This window comes from Ischnura elegans, chromosome 6 (assembly GCF_921293095.1).
Source record: "Ischnura elegans chromosome 6, ioIscEleg1.1, whole genome shotgun sequence".
NCBI classification, from domain to species: domain Eukaryota; kingdom Metazoa; phylum Arthropoda; class Insecta; order Odonata; family Coenagrionidae; genus Ischnura; species Ischnura elegans.
The window spans coordinates 57,960,437-57,982,933 of record NC_060251.1 but is presented as its reverse complement, the minus strand read 5'-3'; the positions used below and the strand labels follow the sequence as shown (position 1 = coordinate 57,982,933).

Below are 22,497 nucleotides of genomic sequence, written 5' to 3'. Positions count from 1 at the left end.
AATGTGGCCAACTAAGTTGTCCCGTCTTCTGCTTAAGGTTTTCAGAAGAATTCTCTTTTCTCCTACTCTTCTCAGCACTTCCTCATCACTTACTCGGTCGATCCATTTTATCTTATGGTATGGTATTTGGAGGAGGCGACCGAAAGCTTAGGTCATTTGCGCCATGAGGGAAGTGTCTGGAAGGAAGGGTGGAGAGAAACCCGGCGTAGGCATTAGCCTGCTCTTAACGAGAGGCGCCAAGGGGACTACGGCTTAACGTCCTACCCAACGGACGGAATGTCGCGCTTGAAATGTCCTCCATACAACCTTCAAGCAGGGATAGGGCAGTCTCTGAAAATCCTCTACCACCGCTGGGATTTGAACCCGAACCCGCCGGATGGGAGGCCAACACTCTAGCCACTTCACCAACCCGATCCCCATCCATTTTATCTTCATCATTCTTTGGTATCACCACATCTCGAATGTTTCCACTCTTGAATTCTCTGCTGCTGTCAACGTCCAAGCCTCGCTTCCATAGAGAAACATGCTCCCTAGTAGCATCTGATAAATTGTTTCCTAACTTCTATGTTTGTATCCTCAGCTGTAAGAAGATTCTTATTTTTGAAGAAAGCCCTCTTCGCCTGGGCTTTTCTACTTACTATTTCTTTCTAGCTTTGTCCATCGTTGGTAATTCGGCTTCCCACATTACCAAAGATGGATAACCTAATGCCTATATTTAAGAATAACTCCAATTTAACGTGATTCCAATTTTCATACTGCTCAGAGTCAAGGAAAGTTGGAAAGTGCGAAAATGACACTGGAAAAATCATTTGCCTGTACCGGAATATGAACCCAGGTCACCCGAATCCGTGCCGACTGTTCCACCACTTAAACTACCGAAGTATTTTATTTTTGTCAGTAGTTTAAACTATAGAACACCTGGAGGCAGTTTCTGTGAGTGGAATTCCAGTATAAGCAGATGATTTTTTCCGCAGCGGAGTTCTCGCTTTTTACGTGCTCTTGCAGGTGACTCATTAAAGGCGTGGCGAACGCTAGTCCAAAAGTTATTTACTTGAGAGTTATCTTATTACTAACCTTATCAATGGGTAGGGAATATCTCATGAGAACGTGATATATGAAGTAAGCTGCAAAATTTAACAGTGAATTTGAGAAAACGAGTGTACCACAGAGAATGTCAAGTTGAGTGTGCTCTTCTCAAACTCTCGTAAGATCCCTCAATTCATTCAATGGACCTCATCGCTTCATACTATCAATTGTACTGGCCATATCTTTCGAAGTTATGTTATAATTCGATCCATGAATGCATCAACATTTAATTCACAGCAACGCTTCGAGAAAGGACACCGTTCCCACCAATTAACACACCGTTTAGAATAAGTAGGCCGGGGAATAGATGTCAGCATCCATAACTGAGCTGACATGAAAGGGACACCGCGAAATAATGAGGGAAAATAGTTATCGAGGGGGAAGAGAGTGGAGAATAATTGGAACGTAGAATTTCTCCAATGATACGATCCGTAGGGAAACCGATAGCTTACCGAGTGACACAAAATTCTTTTTATAAGAACTCGGATCCTTATTGAATAAAAAAAACTGTCCTTTCCCCTCGAGTAAAAATTGTCTTTTCTCATCAGAAAGGGTTGGAGTCATTTACTTCGCCGGCCAAAGAGAAGACGAGACTGGGAAAGGGCAAGTCCATACATCTGAGTGACATTAATCCCCGTTTCTCTCTCGGCAGATCCGATGAGTCGGTTGCGGCATCCGAGGGAGCCGCACCGGACGGCGTCCCTTTCAGCACACACGGCGGCCATCCTGACGACCATCTCGAGGCTGGGGCGACCTCTGGACCACAGGTTGATGCTCCTGATCATCGCGGCCCTTGCCCTACCGCGACCCTCTCACGCACAAGGTGAGTACGTAAGATAAAATGGGGTTGCGGATAAAGATAAAATGAATAATTGGGCATGAATTTTGCAAATGGAATTAGCCAGTTTCAATGTTCCACTAAAGTAAAATATACCTCGATCTGGGTATTATAAAAATTTTAACCCGAGTTGGAGTAAATTTTACTTGATAAAAAAGTGCATCCAGTTATCTCAGCAAACACAATGTCTTCATAAAGCATGTGGCCTTTGATAAGCGTGCTGTATAAAAATTCGTGAAAAATATTAATTAAGTAGAAATGAAAATACACAACCCTGGTAACTTTTCACTGGAAAATTATTTATTGGTACGACGTGTTTCGACGCTGAGGCGTCATTCTCAAGTACGCCATTCGAATGACGCCTCAGCGTCGAAACACGTCGTACCAATAAATAATTTTCCAGTGAAAAGTTACCAGGGTTGTGTACTTTCATTTCAACATGGATTTTCAAAAAGTAAAAGCCGAATCGATTGAATTCATCAATTAAGTCCATAAAAAGTTTAAAAAATCGATATTGTGGAGGAAAATGATTTCGTATTGCACCAATTTGATGCTTTTGACTTATATTCTTTGTATCAAAGTTATGTTATAAAAAGAAAAAAAATACGACATTAAAATTCTGAGTAGGAAGTTTGATCGGTTAGAAAACCAAACAAAATTCCTGAAGCTCAGTCTCAGAGTAACTAAATGATTTATACGGTTCAATAAACAAATTATTTACACATCACTTGTTCAATATATTAGTCCAAAATACCCTAGACCCATCTTGGTTAGACAAACCGCCTTGTTACTACGGACGCCGTCTGATATGAAGGAGAGGATAACGGTGTCTGAAAAGCCACGAAATACAAGCTGGTCTGGAGTCTGTTCCGTGTCTTTTGAATGAGTCCACACTCATCGCCTCCTCCCCCTTCTTTTTCGAACAAGCAGGTCATAGGTGACGAACATATGCATCGTGTAATTGAGACAGTTAGCTGTATTACGACATGGATCACCACCACACGTTTCCCTCTATGGAATCAGTGTGCTTACGCCCTAATATACGTTCGTTCAAATGCTCATGTTCATTAGGGAAACATCATATGATGGAACTTTCTATATATAAAGAGGAACTGACAGGTTTAGGTACTCCATTAAGGTCTTAATTATTTGGCTAGTAATCCTGATAGCTTTATACGTACGTGGTCTTTTCCGATACCTAAATTCTTCTTCAATTTCTTGGCATATTTATAATATATTCTAATTTTCAATGTTATTTAGATCCATACGCTACTTAATGTTTTCCAGCTTCTGGATCCAAGTCTCACATACTTTCTTCCTGCAATACTATCCATTTCTTTCCATTACTTTCATAAATCCTAAGTATTGGACGCCTGTAAATTATTGAGAATCCAATTCCAGTTTTATTAGTTATGAAAATATTTTAAGAATTCTCACAAATTCAGACCAACTTTACGGAAGAAACTTTAAAATTTGTAACAGTTTGGTTTTCACACAAACGGAAGAGAAGGAAACAACTCAAGGAATAAATTATTTGTTCCAACATAACTCAGAATTCGTAAACTTTTCATTCTCTTGTACCTTTAAAATTTCATTGGATCCAAAACGTTTTCTTTAATATTAATAAAATCTGATATCGGAATTTGCCGAAGAATACAGCGGTTGTGTTAAACCAATCTCAGGATTGTCTGACTTATGATGATGTTGATCCAACAAATGTATCAAACTGGGAATGCGTACAAGCACATTTATTACTTAGCATATCACTAACAAAATAACAGTCTCACGTGTTCACTTCATCTTATCCTTTCCGTGTCCAAAAGGACCATAAGTTTGTACTTAAACAGAATGTTAAAATAACCCCACAAAGAGACATCAGAGTAATTATATGCGAAAGCGATCAAGGTAGCTGCGCGATAGCAAAAAGAAGTGGCCAACATTGAAAATCCAACTCCAGTTTTATAATGGGGATTAGAAAAAGTTGGCAAATGTAATACTTATAAATAGATTATATTAAAACCCCGATTATTCTCCTTATTTAGGAGCATTGGATCTAATTAAAATAAAATTTCTAATGCAAATAAAAAACATGAAAAAAGCTGTTATAAAGCTTATGCCCGTTACGTGATATCCGATTTTGGTGTTTCAATCTTGATTGCAAGCGCAACAAGCTCTCGTTCTCCATAAAGAAAACCACAGTATTCTTTATTACAGAAGGAAAGCCGTTATTTTGTCAAGAGCATCATTACCGTTCGAAATGTGGTATATTGTTCTTGTTTGTATTTAAAATTTTTATAAATCACTCTTTCACATTGTCATTTCCAAAGTATATTGGGTAGACCCTTTTCAACGCTGACTTTTTCCTCAAGTGAAAACATATAACATCTGAGAGGCTGTTGAAAAATAACAATACACTATGAGACAAATGTTTACAAGGGTGTAATGTACTTGTGCCTGAAAATGACAAGATGATAAGGTACTATTGAAATGAAAGGTAGTTTTACTTTTCCACAATGATTTAATGCGTACAATAATTTAGTGTTCGCGCATTAAATTATAGTGGTGTAGTGCAACTACCTTTCATTTCAATATGTCGAACTTCCACTACATTACGCTTAAATCAGTTGAGTTTATGATAGAGTAAGTTGTATATTGTCTACGAGTAAAATGCGACAGAAACTCACTATCGTGTGGCAGCAGGTTCGACAAGCTGACTTTGTTTGCGCGGAGGAATTGAGAATCGGCGAACAGCGGCGCGAACGAAGATGCGTCGACGATCCGGAGAGCTTGGCGAGGTTGGCCGACTTACGGGAGGCTTGCGTGTTTTGTTTCGTGCGGTTTCGTGAGATTTGCGTTCAGATAGCGGCGTGGGACGTGTGAATTTCAGTCGCCTTGAAGGTCCACTTGTGGGTTTTCCAGTGTCTGTGTTTCATCCCCAAGTGACACCATTCACTGTTGAAGCCGGCGACGGTCTGTATTTCCGTCAAGTACACTAAACCAGATTTTTTTTGCCAAAAATAGAATTCTGTCTCTCTTCTTCAACAACATGTCATGTAAGGATAATAAGGGTGAATAATACGTTAATGCCATCTCTTCGGCGACATCTTCCGTAGCATTCAATTCAGAAATTGTAGTGATGAATTTTTTTTTCTATTTACCTCTTGAGAGTAACACCGTTCGCAAATAACGTAAGGACAAATTTTACCCTATTTTGATCCCATCAGCAACATCAAATGGCATTTAAAAATTGCATTACCAATAATTAAACGGTAATCGATACTTCATTTTTTGTAATTCCATAATAATTTTTTATTAACAACGAGCAATGAGAAGGCAAGATGTGATACTTTTTACCAATAGCGGTTCTCAGGTAAGTGTGTATGTTGTATTGAAAGCATGTACGCAGTCTCCGAAAGGGTATCATTCGTTTATTAACTTATTGATAATCGTTAAGAAATAATTTTGCAATGATAATATTCTCTTATATGAACTTTCAATTTAAATGCATTAAAGATGCACTCCTCGTTATTCATTCGAATTTCATTTCTTCCAAGATGCCGTTATTTTCCAAGATTCACTCAAAATATTAAAAATTCAAAATATTTAAGATTCATGAACACCGTAATTTCTGGAAGAATTCCATTTCGTTTGAAGAAGTTGCCAAGATAAACATTCTTGTTTATAAAGGGGCACAAAATGGACTTCCGTTGAAGAGGGACGATAATTCTTCAGTTGGGACAAGAGCCAAATGCTATTTCATCAAGACAATTATCAGGAGTGATCTGGTTGAATTTACTGATGAATACCAATTTCACGATGGTGAAAGCAAATGCTGGTCATCTAAATACGATATTTGAAATGAGGTTTACCCTCACTTGATAAGAGTAGGCATAGAACAAAATCATCGTGATAAAAATAATCCCCTACCATTTTCATCCACCCACCGGGCTATTTCGGGTGAGCTCCACCCTCATCAACGGAATCCAAACATACTGAGTTATTGAATAGAGCATCGAAAACAGAGCCGAGATTAAATTTAAAAAATTAAACACAAATACAAAATTCGAATGGTACTTCAATTTTATGAATACTCGGAGGAATTTATTCGCAATAATAATCGTCCTTCACAATCTTGAGATAAATTAAACGATAAATTTAAGCGAATATCAACAATACAATTGCGCAATCTCATCCATTTTGAGATTAATCATTTCATGCAGTTATAATCGCACACTTTCGTCCAACCTCAGTTATTTAATGTTCTTAAAAATTCAGTGTATTAAATAAAATTCCGAAAAGACTGGATACCAAAGAAAAATCCGTTTTCATGGTAACTGCGAAGTGCATTAAAAAATGTTTACGTTGCCATAGCCCAGCAACTAAGGAGTTACGACACCATTATTATGGACAAAAAATGCTTAAATATGCAAAATGCTGTCTCCCATAACACCTTCTGAAGTATTGCTGATTCCACCTCAGACACCCTGTATTTCAAATGACCATTCTTGGAATTTAACACAGCTTTGAGAAATGAGAGTTGATGGTGATATTACAGCTTCGATACTCCCCTCCTGTTGTTCCTTTTGCTTAGTATACTGGATGGATGTAATTATGACGGCTCTCAGCAAGTAGACCAAAACTTGTCATTATTATTATTATATTTATTCCCATTCCAAAGAAAACAGCACATATTGGCCTTTTACATCGGGTTATACAACAAATCTAATAGTTACACGTGCACAAATAGCCATTGTAATGGATTTTATTGCTGAAAATATGTATGTTTTGGTCCTATTAATCAGATTTTAACATGAAAACCTTTTTCCTCGCATGTTTTACAAATATGAGGGTGTGAAGCAAGTTGTGGCATTGAGCATCCAATTAAATAACAGCTTCTATTTTAAATAAAACAGTTACCATCTTCTATTTAAATATGTCGAACTTCCACCGTATAACGCCTGCATCTGTTAAGTTTCTATTTTATTTTTATACAATATAATTACACATACATTTGTAGTAAGTCAGGATATGGACGAAATGGAAAGAATGGCAAAAAAAGGGAGGTGAAAGGCAAAGAAAACACTTTCTGCTACCGGCCAGACCCAATTGATGCTCTGCGTACTCTCTCACCTTGGTCAAAACCAGAATCATAAGTGGGTGAAGCCGCTGAAAAAACTTGTGAAAAGCATGAGTTGGCCACCACTGGCCAAAAGAAAAGATTCAAACCGCTCATGGGAATCGAACGTTGGCTCTTACTCACATAAATTAATTAAGGCGTAAAAAGTTCACCACGTGGAAATGACCGAAGCATCCGCTCCGTAGCGTGGGAATGGTTTTAATTTCATTAACAGATAAAAAAAGGAGGATTCGAAATTTTGAATGTCAAAATTAGCTGCACGAATAAATCTCAGATTTTTGTTTGTGCACTTAAAATAGTAATTGTAAAGAGACATTTAATATGAAATTAGACAGGCATTGTGTTTCAGGAGGAATCTAAAATACTTCAGGAGGTGGCAGGGGGAGTAATAATCTTTTTTCCATGAATACGGGGTCGCAACTCAGTGGCGTAGTCAGAGGGGAGGTTTGGGGGGTCCGGACCCCCCAGGAATATAAAATCATAATTACTTTCCTTCATAAAAGAAAAAAATATATTGAAAAATCATGGCTTTACGAAAGGTTTCTTTTACCAATGAAGTTTTTTTTTATCATGAAAAGTGTTAAAATTAGTTTAAAACCTCTACTTTGTTCTTCAAAACTTTTCCTCCAATTTTGGACCCGCCCCCCCCCCCCCCCCGAACGAAATTCTACGGCAGCGCGACGCCAGTAACTCTAAAGGCTACCATGAAAATGGTTTTTCTTGGGTTTCCAGCATTTTCGACGTTTTATTTAATACTCTGGATTTTTAAGGAAACTAACTAATTAATGATCTCTGCATTTCTCCAGGGTTTTCTTCCGCGTCAGGTTGTTGGTTGATTGACAACAGTTTCGCTGGCTGTCCTGCCAGCGTCTTCAGGTCGAAGGTGTCGGCTGTTGGTTTCTGCCTCGCTTATATACTGTAGGCTGGATGGGAGGGGGGAGGGAGGAAACCTACAGTATATAAGCGAGGCAGAAACCAACAGCCGACACCTTCGACCTGAAGACGCTGGCAGGACAGCCAGCGAAACTGTTGTCAATCAACCAACAACCTGACGCGGAAGAAAACCCTGGAGAAATGCAGAGATCAGACCATCGCCGCGGAAACCTACGCTCTAACATAACTAATTAATGTTGGACAAAAATATGCGATTACAATTGTCGGAAAAAACGAGAGCTTTGAGCGAGTATTGATTTTACGATTGCCCAATCTCACCCATTTTGAGATTAATTATCACAGATAATTATAATTAAATATAATTCAAAAATCTTAAAATTGTCTCCCCTATTACCTACTGAAGAATTATAGATTCCATTTACAGAATACAGTATTACAGATGATTTTTTTCTCTGTGGATTTTTCGCAAAATTTGTGCATTGCGGGTGACTCCCGTAAAAGTCATCACCATGTCACGGTATACTTAAAAAAAATTGCAGATTCCTCCTGAAACGCCATTTTTGAATACAATAAAGGTTGATAGAAGTTTTACAGGCTTAAACCTGCGGAAAACTTTCACATCGTAAAGAAACCAAAATCCTTATTTACAATTGTATTTGCTCTTACCCAAGGCTCAGTCAATCAATATACATGGGTCATACGGGCTCCAGAGTTAAATGTTTATATAATTTTTTGAAACGAATATACGAGTTTTCATTGCAATTATATTTGAAATGTTATAATAAAATCGTCTAGATAAACAAATAAAAATTTTGACCGATTCTGAGATGGAGTATTTAGGAAAAGTTCATTGAAACATTTTAAACACAAAGCGTTGACATATTTTTAAAGTTAGAAATTGCAAAAAATGGCATTAATTTCGAATTAATGTTTAGCAAAACCTTGGTTTCATGTACTAATTGCTCCACGACATTTGGATCGAGGGAGATGAGGAACTTATGATGTAAGCAATTTTTGTGACCAAATACGAAAAAATTAATATGCTTACTAATTGCGAAAAAAATATTTTCCGCGAAACGGTGTACGGGAATTTAAATTTAGGAGAGTATACATTCACTCAGGAGTTTTGACCAAAATCTGAAGCTGATAGGGTCAAAAGTTTGTTGAATTGCAGTTGAATGACACATGTCATTTTCACCTTGCAACTAACGCTAACCTACAGAATCTTTGGACCTTATTAATGGCGTTCCGTTTAAGATTTTAAGTCATTCAATAAACTAGGGTTTATATTTTTCATTTCATGTTAGCAACACCATACCGAAAGCGTGCTTCAACGAAATGAAAGCTGATCATCATGGTTAGCCTCATTTTAAAAATTGATCGATCGTTTATACCAATTTTTCACTTGAAATGCTGGTAAACTATAGATAGATGCAGATATATATAACCATAGATAGATATATAGATATATAACTATAGATAGATAAACACTCATGTTATTTTCTCGAAAAAACACTTCCGATACCCTGTGTTCACGATTAAACGATTGAATCCATGCTAGCAACACCGAAAGCGTGCTTCAACGAAATGAACGTTAATCATCATGGTTAGCCTCATTTTTAAAAATTGATCGATCAATTATACCAATTTTTCAGCTTGAAATGCTGGTAAACTATAGCCAAAACTCATTTTATCTTCACAAAAAAACACTTCCCATACCCTGTCTTCACGATTCAACGCCCTGAAACAATCTCCAATCATCTTATTTTTCCGAATACAGTTTCCAGGCGATGGATGAAGCAAGACGCACGCAGGAGGTATAATTTACAAGCCAACTTGCTCTGAGCTCAGCGTGATAGGTGCGCCACTTTGCACACCCACTTTTCATTCATCGGGGCTTCGATCGTGGGATTGTTGAGATGCCCCGAGGCGAATGATCCGATTAAGTTGTGAGGAGAACACGTACTCATACCTGGGAGCGATTACCATGATGCGATGATGTCTGCATTTTCTTCAGGTCCCCACCAGCCTAGTACAAAATATTTTTCATTTTTGAGATAAGTTCTGTCTTGTTGTTTGGTAAATTAAAATCGATAATAATCAATAGATATTCAATGTCAACCATGTATTTATTGTATCAACTGACTACAGAGAAGCAAAAGTCATAAACTGAAACTTAGATCATATTGGAAAGTGATGAAAATATTAGTCGAAACTCGACTTTGTAGAATAATTTTAAAGTTGATTTGAAGAAAAAAGTATACACAATGTGTGAAATATTGATTTACGTAATTATTCCTCGCTCCCAATTAATCAAAAATCTTATTTTGGGAAGAAAAATGTGGCTGAAATTAATTAATTCAATGATCAGAATGAATATGTCGATGCATCTTCTTCTGATCTTTGATTATGATTTGTTTTTCGATGCGTCGGGAATGACATACTTTGTGAAGACGCAAAAATAATTGCAAAGGAGACCAAATACTTTCCTCGCATGATCAGAGAAGCTATTGAGATAGTGAAAACGCCGGCAAACTTCAACATCGATCACTTCTACCACCTTTAAAATGTATGGAAAAGGGTTCTCCAACCATCGACCAATGAGAGGACAGAAATTTGAAAAAAAAATATTATTCATTATGTTATCAATGTAAAGTCATCAATGTTCTCAATTTAGTAAACAATTTCTTCTATAACAAATGAGATGCGAAACACAAAAAAATGCGCTACATTAACATTGAAATGAAAACTGGCTGGTTGTGGTGAGCTTGGTTTACCTGAAAGCTGAAAGGCAGCTGCGGCGTGCCAAATAATGAGATTCTGTTTCAACACCTTCGACGCGAAGACACTGACTACAATGTTAGCGAAAATGTTCGCAACTAAAGCCAACGGACGCAGCGGGAACCCGAAGAAGATGCAGAGATCATCTGATCAGCGCCGCGAACATCTTCGAACCTAAACAATGATTAGATATACGAGACAGCCATTGGTTGGTTTGGTGGCCAGAGCGTTGGCTTCCCCCCAGAGGGTACGGGTTCAATTCACAGCGATCACAGAGATTTTACAGAGATTGATCTATCCCTGTTGGAGTGCTTAGAAGAAGGAACTTCAAATAGATTAATCCACCTGTCGGATGTGATGTTAAAATATGATCCCTTTGAAGACTTTCGTTAAGGGGTGGCTAATGCCGACGCCGGATTTCTCTGTACCCTTCTCTCAAGACGCAAATAATCTCAGCTGCAGGTTGGCCCCTCCGAATATCAATCTATTAATAATATTTTAGAATAACGGAAAAAAATCTAACGCAATTTGTTCATAAGTAAGAGAATTTGGTAGCCTATCGCGATGACCACCATGCTGATGACCTAAGGCCCCTTGTACACACACCGATTTTGGACTTTTTTCGATTTTCGATTTTACCAGTGAAGCGCTGCTTGCACTCACGCCGGATTTTTACCGGTCAAACGATAAGTTGCTATGTTTTTGAGCCGGCGTCGGTGATTCAAAGTGGCAATGGCCAGCAGCTAACCGGCATTTTAGCGGTGCTGTGGCGTGGTCGGTAGGTGTGAAAGCTCCCGTGCCCTTCCATTGTTAACTATTGGAATGTGGACGGCCGATATTTTACCGGCCATTCAAAATCGGTGTGTGTACAAGGGGCCTTAGGATCTCGGCTTCGAATTCCGTGTAAAGCCTTCGGACACCCGCGAATAGAAATCCTCCAAGAGTGAGCTAGCTCAGGGAAAGGAACTAGCCTCCCACTCTGTGAATTTCACACGCCTGTGACTGAGCCTGGGGCTAGCTCTACCCTCACCTATAAAAAAAGCTAACGGTTATTGACAAAAAGGTTCAAAAAAGAAATTAAAAGCCTGGAAATTCAAAAACACCTAATTAACTTAGAGCTAAAAGCTGTTTTAAGACAGACAGATTGTGAGGAGATTCCTGGGCCGGGTACGATCGGACAGTGTAGGATAGCGTGAATTCGCTTCCTTAACATCCTAATTTACCTTTAGGATAGGTTAATATTTCCATCAGCAGATAAAGGACAAAAAGTCAGTATAATAATATGCGATTTGAACTATGCTTATATTGAGTTTATTTTTTCTTTACCTTGACCTCAATTTTTAACGTTGATTAGTGCCTTGGAGTTTAGGTCTTTAATAATTGCAAAACAAATCATATTCATTCCAAAAACAATCCTAATTAAGGTATAAAAATGTACTGAAACGTTGGTAAAAAATTTTTCATTTAATTCTTGTATATCTACACTCCAAGGCACTAATTAACTAATGCTTCTATTAAAAATATAAGCCTATTGAAAACGATGCCCACATACTTGAAGTGTAAAACCTAGAGTTCAAAACAAACAACATATAGAAAAAACAACATAAACAACAAAAAATAAACCGAATAAACAACAAAATAAAAAGCAACCGGTCGTCTTAAATAAATTGTGTGAAAAAGGACCATACCTTTTTAATTGTTTTAAGATCTACATTCCAAGGCATTAACCAACGCATGCTTATATTAATACAATAAACCAACTAAAATGATGCCCACGTATTTTAAGTGTGAAAAAGATCGCTAGAGTTCGCCGCGGATGAAAAGCAGGTTCCCTTCAAAGCACTTGAACGGCAAAAAAGCTCTTATTATGGATGCACACGCCCGTCCCCTCTCCGAGCGATGCTTCAGCGTGGCCATTACACCATAACCATACCAGACGACGGTGAACTTTCCCTCCGTGCGCAACGGACCGTGTAAAGGAGAAATCGACGAGAAATAATTATCGAAACTCGATTAAAAACACAGTCTCTCCTCCTTTTAATAAGCAAGAAATTGAATCCTGACAGATAAGATTGAATTATAGCGAGGCTTTGGGAAAACAAACTGAGAGGAATCAATTCCACGGGATTCCGGAGATGGTCCAAATAAAGTGGATCGCACGGACTTTTTTCATCTGAATCACTTATAAAGGGGGATGGGAGGTTGCTGTAGTGGTTCCATAGAATAGCGCTCAAATATTAACACCAAAGGAACACGTTCCTGGACAATATTTACGATAAAATACCAACCTGTCATCTATGCTTAAAACAGTGGCTTCTCAATAACCTTTCGAGTACGTGTGTATTTAAACCACTTATTTATTTTTATGCTGTTATATATAATTATGAACGACGAAGTGCTGGACATGGTGGATGAGGAGAGGCAGGTTTTAGATGAAGTATGGAGGGGAGAGAAGGTATGGATGGAGCGAGTACTTAGCGTGTAACTGCTTGTAATAGATTGTACTTACGAACAATGTTGAAAACAGTGTTAGAGGGTTGAACGTTAGGTGAACGAGGGAGAGGGAGGATAAGAGTAGGATTTTTAGATAGAATGAAAGGGAGTAGGCCTTATTGTGAATTTAGGAGGGAAGTGATGGAAAGGGAGGCTCCCAGAATTCTTCTTAAGTACTCCATGGAAACCTTAATCGGTAGAGTACCTTAGTAATAATAATTATTATAATAATATATAATTGTTACTTATCCACAATAAAATATAAAAAACAGATTTAATCTCCACATTTAAATGTATAGCTACACTACCGGCACCCAATGTCATTTCCTAGACCTGAAATAATGAGAGTGTTGAAGAGAATAAAAATAAGTGTGTCTAAACCACGGTAGTTAATGAAGCTATTCATTAAGGTGTGGAAATTAGCACTTTTTGTTTTAATTTCATCATGGATATATCGTATGTCCACCACGTCACGCCTAAAGCGATTTCATACATTGTTACTTATGTTAACTATTTATTGCTTGTTGAGTCCAGCTCAAAGGCGTTCCCAGGATCAAAACTAAAGGTTGGGGACAAGCCATGATCGTTAAAGTTGCAGAATTTTATCACGGAAAAGGAGATTGAAACCAATATATTACGAAAATTTTAATAGCATTATATTATTAGTTCTTAAAATTATTGCCTTGAAACATTTTTTATATTATAGTTACATGTCTTATACTAATAAAATTTTTTCGTGGGTTTAAAGAAAATTTGTTCAATACTTTTTTTCAATTTGGTCCAGAATATTGGGATTTTTGCTTCAAGGAGGAGGGGGGGGACTGCCCCCTCCTAGCCCCATACCTGGGTATGCCCATGGTTCAGCTTTTTATTTTTTTGTGTTCTACCTATAGTTACTGGATATATATTTTGCCATCTTGTTATATTTCTCAATATTAGTATTCTGCTATGTAAATGCTGGATCCGTTGGCAAAAAATAAATAAGGTAGTAGCCTCAGGAATATCGTTGAAGAAAATCAAGTTCCCCTCCGGGCCGCTATAAATGTGAACAAGCTATCATTGCGAGACAAGTTTTTTGTTGAGACCACTTTTAGTCATTAGGCCTGTCCATTAAGGTCCAAATTGAATTATGCTTTAGCAGGGGCATGTTAAATTTACAGATAAATGAAGGTATGTTCATTCAACCGATTCAGGCATGATATAGTGGAAGTTCGGCGCATTGAAATAGAAGATAGTTGAACTTTTCCACCATTATTTTAATGCGGACGCCGCGACGCGTTTTGGCTCAGTGAACTATCATGTGGTACACAAGTCTAAGTATGGAATAGTGAGTGCAACTACATTTAATTTCAATCGAAGAAATGTAACTTGTCATAAGGCTGGTCGTAGGGTTTAAATGTGAAATATATCCAAAGCACTGCAGATACAAGTGACTCTGTACGCAGTCACGCGCACGGGTACAAAGTTAAATACACCAAAGGATGAAGTTCGCCATGAAAAAATATTTGAATTAGCCGGGATTCGAAACCGGATCTCCCGATTGCCGGTCGGATATGTTATCCAGTCACACCACCAAGCCATTTTCTTAGAGCGAACTTCGGGATGGGTTTTACCATAGAGTAAGTATATACTTACTCTATGATTTTACCGAACAAGATGTTGACGTCACAAGTCCAATCTGTGGCACGTGTGGCGAGAGTCGTGCTTGCCAAGCCACTATCGGAGTGAAAAACCCCTATTTGATATGAATCCCTAATGCCGGGTCTACACTAGTAACTTAAGTGATTACTTAAGTTGGCTCTCTATTTAAGGTGGTAGTGTAGGTGTCACCAGCTTCATTTAAGTACACCTCCACTTAAGTCATCTTAGAACCCAACTTAAATTGCGTAGGCAACTGTTTCCGCACGGTTGAAGCTCTTCAAGTGTTGTAAATGGCACATAATACCCATAGATCTTTCATGTAGGTATAAAAGATCTATGATAATACCCATCTCACTCCTGAATCATCCCGTTGATTATGTTCTAAGTTGTGCTGTATTCTATGATGTGGTTATTGAGCGTTCTATTTCGTTAGTTAATTTCTAGTGTTGGGGTTATTAAATCGACGAATTTATTTTGTGGAGTTTCTCATCTTATTGTCGGTTTTATTTCCGTGAAAACTAATTGCTATGCCTGTTGCTCACGGTGAAACTCGATTTATAAAACTTAGAAACGTTTTAAGGCATTTCAAGACTGACAATGAGACGACGGCAGAGGATCCGGTGAAACAGTTAATTTACCATTGTGTCATAATCGAAAATAACGTAAACGAATGCACTCAGTAACATCCCACACACTGTTATTGAAACCATTGCATAGGGCTTCAATTTTAGTCCTAGGGATACCGAAGTGGATAAGTTATGGCGATTTCATTGGACGTGGGAGGAATTAAAGGTTGAAATTTAACATCAATGGTTTTAATAAAGCAGTGGAATTTGACTAGCAATAAGTGTTTTCGTTTACGTTATGAATGTCATTCCACGAAGTCACGCTTAGTAATTCTAAATTCCTCTGGCTTCATCACCTCTCGCCATATAGCGTTCCCTCGGGAACTGAAATCGGTCTTTCCTTTTAACCTTCTAAATCCAAAATAGTTAATTCACGGAGTTTGGAAGTTTATTTCAAATAACAGTCGCTTTGGATCAAAGATTCACTAATTGCTCTCCTAGACCTTCATCTGTCAACATAACTGTTTCCCGATACAGACAATCACGGTGCTGAAGTCGACTTAAAGCTCAAGTGTAGCTACCGCACCACATTTAAGATTATATTTAAGTGAAGTCACTTAAGTTAAGTCTGTAGTGTAGACAAGGCATAATGGATGAATTAAATTAATGGATGCCGGTGATACTTCTTGGAATATTCGTACGTTAGGCATAATAAGAGAAACTACTTTGTACGTTCCACCTACTTACTTTTCATTACCCTGATCAATTTTGAAAACAATGTCATTTTCAAGGAGTGGGAGTCAACGAACAAGAATACTTCATGCCAGGCTTTTATATTAATCCAATAGGAATGGGGGAAGGCTCAATCCAACAGATACAGAAGTATTTAGGATAGAAGCGAGGGGCGTGGGATGATGGGAAGGGTTAACGGAGGGAAGGAGTTAGGTTTCATCCAGGACAGCAGTGGGGACAAAGTTGGCATTAGGATACATGTCAGATTTAAAACCGTTGAAAACATCTCGTAAGATTTAAAAATTTTCAAATAATTTAAAATACATGCATTAAGTGAGGTCGAGAGTCTTAATATTTCCACAATTTCTTCATAATTTAATTTACACTATTATAAGTGAGCAAAATCCTGTTATAAACTATTTCTGTTATTTGGCTCTCCCCCTTGAAAAAAAATTTATCAAAAGTATGCAAAAGCCTGGCGTTAAACTGCTAAGGTGATAACCAAAGTTTTAAATGAGTGATCATCATCATAGTCACTATTAATAAGATTGGCTTGACGCAGCTCTCCATTCCGCACTCCTATCCGCTAAAATTTTTCATCGTAACGTATTTATTTTATTTTATATCCTTTATAACCTGTATTATGTAACTCATTCGGGGCTGTCCCTTGTCCTTCTTCCCTTCCTACTGCCCTTCCACAATTTTCATCAGGGAATTATGCATCATAACGTGGCCAACTAAGCTGTCCCGTCATCTCCTTAGGGATTAGAAGGTTTTTCTTTTATCCCACTCTTCTTAGCTCTTCCAAATGAAAATTACATAACGGAAAAAGAAATTAGAAAGGAATGTTGGAGATGAGGTGATGAATCATCTTAATTTGCTGCACATGTACCTGCCAAGGGTGTTAATAATGCAAATTTTCGACGTGAAACTAGCTTGATAAATCTCACCTATAGCTTTCCTGAAATTCACAGCCACGCTTGGTGATTTTGAGAACACGCAATCTCAGAACATTTTTTCAGAGAAAAGAGTTGTTTACCAATGCCTCAGTGAGCGCACACAAAAATTCATAACAACGACCTCCTCACATAATTTATCGAAAAAACCCAACACGAAATTTAAGTGAATTACATTCGCTCCTATCTTAAACACCGGTGCATGGCATACAAAACTTTCCCCTGACGTGATATTTGCAAGCCCCTCCCGATTTTCAACACAACTGTTATTTCTGCGGCCAGTAATTTCCATTCAGAACCCCGTGGTCAGCGGCCGTGTCAAGAGTTTTGGTTAGAAACTACGACGAGCGTTTCGCAATTCGGAACGCCTACGCGTAAGATGGGTATCTTGTCGGCGTTTTCGTCACGAGGAAGAGAAGTCAGCTCATACACCACACGCGGGGGAGGGGAGGAGAGGAGGATCTTTGTTTCTTTCGTGGTTGAGTGGAGGACTTGTTTACTAGTCGAGAGACTAAGCCGAAACCGTGCTACGTGTGGAGGGGCGTGGATTGGGCGGGAATCTTGAAGAACAATTGAGCGTCGCCCCGCAAAATGGCGACTTCCTCTACTCTGGCGTTTCCCCACCGCTCATCTTCTTTTCCAGGCGTTCCACGTCGATGACCCATTGTCCCCCTTCCCACGAACAGAACCATAAGACACGCCTGCTGCTGCTCGGCTTGCGGTAAAGCCGTGTCCCGAGATCCCACTGCAGAATTACAACCCGTCAATCCCATATTTAGGAGTCGATCGGGGAGCTTAATGAAAATTAGATGGTGGAGTTGGAAAAGGTATTATTTATAGTGAAAAAACTTTGGTCAAACTAGGTAGACTTCATACGAGCGAATGGACCCATCAAAAGTATACAGAAGACCTAAGTCTAGACTAAAAGTTCTCCCATAGTGCCTGATTGTTCGATACATGTACACGCTAAATTTAATGCGTAAAACTATGTGTATACAACAAGATTCTTGCATTCGTACATTTTCCGTGCCGGTTCAGCATGATCGACCATGAATTCACACTTAAACTCGCACGTGTTAATTTATCGTATAGCCAGGCCGTAAGTTCTAATAGGTTACGTACCCTCTTTCATCGAATGCGATAAAATCTGATTTTTCCAAATCTTAGGCTTTAGCTTTATTAATCTAATCTTTTTGGTTATCCATCGAGGGTGCGGATTGCCAATGACGATCAATTTTTGCCAAATACGATCGCGGTGGAGAGTTTTACTGAACAAAGGTAGCTAAGATCATTGATAACTATCGAGTTTGACTACTTGTTATTGAACTAACCAAGTAATAATTTTTTCTCTCTCTAAATTTTCCCAAGTCACTTCGGAGACTGGAGTTTAATCGCCAAAAACTGAATATGGACTAAAATCGACGATTGTAGACAATTTGTGATATTCGTGAAACCACTGACTATCAGAACTGATATCAGACCGAAACTGCCAATCCAGTGGCGTAGCCAGGAATGCGGTTCGGGGAGGGGGGTCCAAAACCAGGAGAGGGGGGGAATTTTTTATAAACAGGGTACTAAGTAGAGGATTTTTAACTGATTTGATTATTTTAACTAATTCCACTTTTCACAATCGAAAAAAATCATTTGTTAAATAATTCTTTTGTAAATTCATGATTATTCAATTTTTTTCTTTTACGAAGGAAAGTAATTGTGTTTTTATATTTCCGAAACCCCCGGACCTCACCCCTCGCTACGCCACTGCGCCGATCGACTTCTGCAACAGGGCTGAAAAACTTTTACAGGGGAGACAGGGATAAGAGCGATTATCGTTTTCTGTCACAGTTTTTGGGTATAGACATTTGTAACAAAGGCTTTCACATAAAGCTTGTTTAGCTCTGGAATTATTCCGATCGGTTTCCACCACAAGCTGTTGATTCTGAGTGTTGCAACGCTATCGGAATTCGTTTATAATTTTGTATCATAACGGCTCACGACAAGGGCTACTTTTCTCACCGGAATGAAAAAGTTCAAACTCTTCGAATTCTGATCGAGTTACCAGCTACTCGGAACCAACTGCTCCTAATGAAAACCTATCAGAATATTTCCATTCAGTATAAGATACTCGAAACATGGACACTTAGGGAGGAGGACGCGAGAAATCTGGAGGCGTTCGAGAAGTGGGTATAGATAAGAATGGAGAAGGTGAAGTGGACAGAGAAGAGGAGGAACGAAGAAGTGCTGGACAGGGTGGGTGAGGAGAGGCAGCTTCTAGAAGAGGAAGGAGTAGACAAAATGTATGGATGGAGGGAGTACTTAGCGGGGAGGGGATGTTGAAAACAGTGTTAAAGGGTAGAATGTTGGGTAAACGAAGGAGAGGAAGGAAGAAAATAGGATTATTAGATAGAATGAAAATGAGTAGGTCTTATTTTGAATTGAAGAGGGAAGTACATGAAGGAAGGGGAGGCTGTCAGAATACTTCTTAAGTACTCCATGAAAACCTACCTTAACCGATAGAATACTTTTAAAACAATAATAATGATTATAATAATAAACATTTCATCAGTAGTCGAGCTCCATTAAACTGAGTGTAAGGAGTATCATGAATTTTTCATTGAATGAAATTTCGAGAACTTAAGAAGTTGGGTAAATGGGAGAAAGTAATAGTATTCTTAGATACAATGAAAGGATAGTAGGTATTGTTGTGAATTGAAGAGGGAAGTCTGTGAAAGAAGGGAAGGCGGCCAGAAAACTTCTTAAGTACTCTATAGAAATCTACCTTGATCGGGTGGACACTTTAATAATTATCAAGTCTTATTTTTTCATATTCAACTTTAATTCTCATGGTGTTCAAGCATAACTAGGCATCACATGAGGAAAATGATAGAACTCTACCTAGTGGAAGGGGATTTTCCCTGATATGCGAAACTTTTCTCTGTAATAAATAGGCATCCATTTTACTCTGTTAAACCTTGCGCCTCATCAATTTGAGTCTTATCTAATCCGTGCTTCGACTCAATTTAATTTTTATTAACATTAATAATTAATTTTTATAATAATTATTAAATAATAATTTTAATAATAGTGAATAATATAAACATTAATTTTTATGCATAAGTGCCAGAGTTCTTCTTAGGTACTCTATGAAACCTACCTTAATCGGTAGAATACTATATCTTGTGCACCAGGTACACCTGCATAATATTCTCATAAATCACGGGTCAAATAGAAGCTCTGCCCTACATACATGTGCTATATGTGCCAAAATGGTGTGAGTAACTTCCTGATGGAAGGAGGGAATATAAGACGGAGACGTGAGCACGCCTTCGCGGCGGTTACAGTTTTGGCGGGACACCGATTCGAGTGAGTGGACAACGTAATGCCCTCCCGCGGGGCAAAAAGGTACAACACTGATTTGGGCCACGCCCCCTCTCATCTCCCCTTGGGCGGTCCTCGGAGAACGAAAAGATTCTTATTTTTACTGCAGCTTTTTTTTCTAAAGATGCTCATGAAATGACTGGGAAAATTTTCGAAAGAACATAAAAAACCTAAAGGCGTCCAGTGGAATGGGTATAAAATGATGCGACAATTTGCGATCAAATGGGCAAGCATCCATCACCATTAAGACACCTATTTTTTGTTAGATGCACAGTGTGGCGAAGGACCTTTGTCGTTGAGCAAAAGTCGAGATTTTTTCGTCATAATTTTGTAATTTTTCCGGTGCAGTCAATTAGGGGCGTTATGATGCATGTAAATATCCAATGGACAAGTCACTTAGTTGAATACATACCTGCTTTTCTACGACAGTCGAAAGTCTATTCTTAATCGAGGACTCATGCATAACTCACGCATAAGATTCATAAGTCCGAGAAGATTCTCCTAATTTGAAACGAATTTCACCGATTACATTACAACTTTTTATGAAGGTAGTCTTGCGACTGCACGATTGAAAAAATACTCTTTCCATATATTTACCAAAACTTTTTTGCCGTCAGATTCATCGCCAAACGGCATCACCTCGGTTAAGAAGCAAAATAAGTGCACAGAAAATGTAGATAATACAATCCTTGAATTTTATATTTCACCCTAACGAAATATCTAAATCTGTGTAAGAGAAATTAGGCATAAATCGCCACGTTAAGAAGGTACAAAGCATGTTGTTCTTCTTTTCACGTTAGTGACAAAGAGGAATCCAATTTACTGGTCACCTGTTCAGGACAATAAAAATGGGAAAAGGGGAGCTGCTTTTTGTTACTATTTTTACGAAATACCGGTGAAACTTTTCCATCTATAAATACTCCTTCAAATAGGTTATAAGAGCAAATAAAAAATAATTCAATTAATATAAAGTCATCAATCCGTGGAATCGCGTATTACATTTCAGCACATTCATATTCGAGTGTATTCAAAATGTGTTTGTATCTAAAAACACAAACGTATTTTGTGCGTCTCTGACAGATGACAAAACATAATTCACCTTTCGTGTTGTTCATGTTGGTTGCAAAGCTTTTATTATCTATTAAACTTACCTATTATTTTCCGCATCTACAAAAGCCAGCCGATACCCCCACATCATTCATATTCAGTAGCGGACAGGAAAAATAAAGAAACCATTCACAACCTTGAAATGAAGAATACAGGAAAATAATAGGCAGAGGACCTCGTCTGTTCCTGATGTATAGCGAGTCTGGGCCAGCTGAATGTATATTGGAGACAAAGAGCTAAAGGGAAAAAATTCTACGTGGATTTACATTCACCTTGTGTACGTGTAGTCAAATAATGGGCTGGTGATATGACATATTAACACGTACGAGTTACTGTCTAAATGTATGAAAGCTTGAATGAACACGAAAATGCGCCGTGTAACCACCAAACTTGTTCAAACTCATGAATAGAAAATAGAACCTGTTTAAATTTTGGTTCATGCATTCGTGCATGTTCCGTTCCGGTCCACCAAAATAGTTGATAAGTTCAGTAAGCCAATTCTTAGATAAATACCAGAAAATACTTCCGGTAAATATTAAATAAAATGTTCCAAAAGCCGTAATACGTTACACTTATCCGTTTTACACTGACCCGGAATTTGCTGCGATGGTTTGCGAAATGGAAAGGACTACAGGTACCATACACAGCCTCTCAACCGGCCAGCCTTGGCACTCACTCACTCACACACGATCACACGTAGACACCAAAACACATAGGCTAAAACTACCGGCAGAAAAAGCTCAAGAGGAGCGGGTCAAGATGTGTAATAGGAAAGTAAGATGCGTATAGCGCTATTTCGGCCTCCAAGAGGCCCTTTTCAACGCGGAAAAGAAATCTTTACGACAACACAAGGCTGAAGTGATCAACGACCACGACAACACAAGGCTGAAC

At 38.4% G+C, this 22,497-nt stretch overlaps 1 protein-coding gene across 1 annotated transcript in view; it reads left to right on the top strand.

Moving 5' to 3' along the window:
• LOC124160761 (protocadherin-16-like) overlaps positions 1-22,497 on the top strand; it is a 173,116-nt gene that overhangs the window by 53,794 nt on the left and 96,825 nt on the right. Inside the window, exon 2 of the mRNA XM_046536778.1 lies at positions 1,739-1,909. Within this exon, the coding sequence (XP_046392734.1) occupies positions 1,744-1,909 (166 nt within the window). The 5' untranslated portion in view covers positions 1,739-1,743. The remainder of the gene's footprint in view (positions 1-1,738; positions 1,910-22,497) is intronic.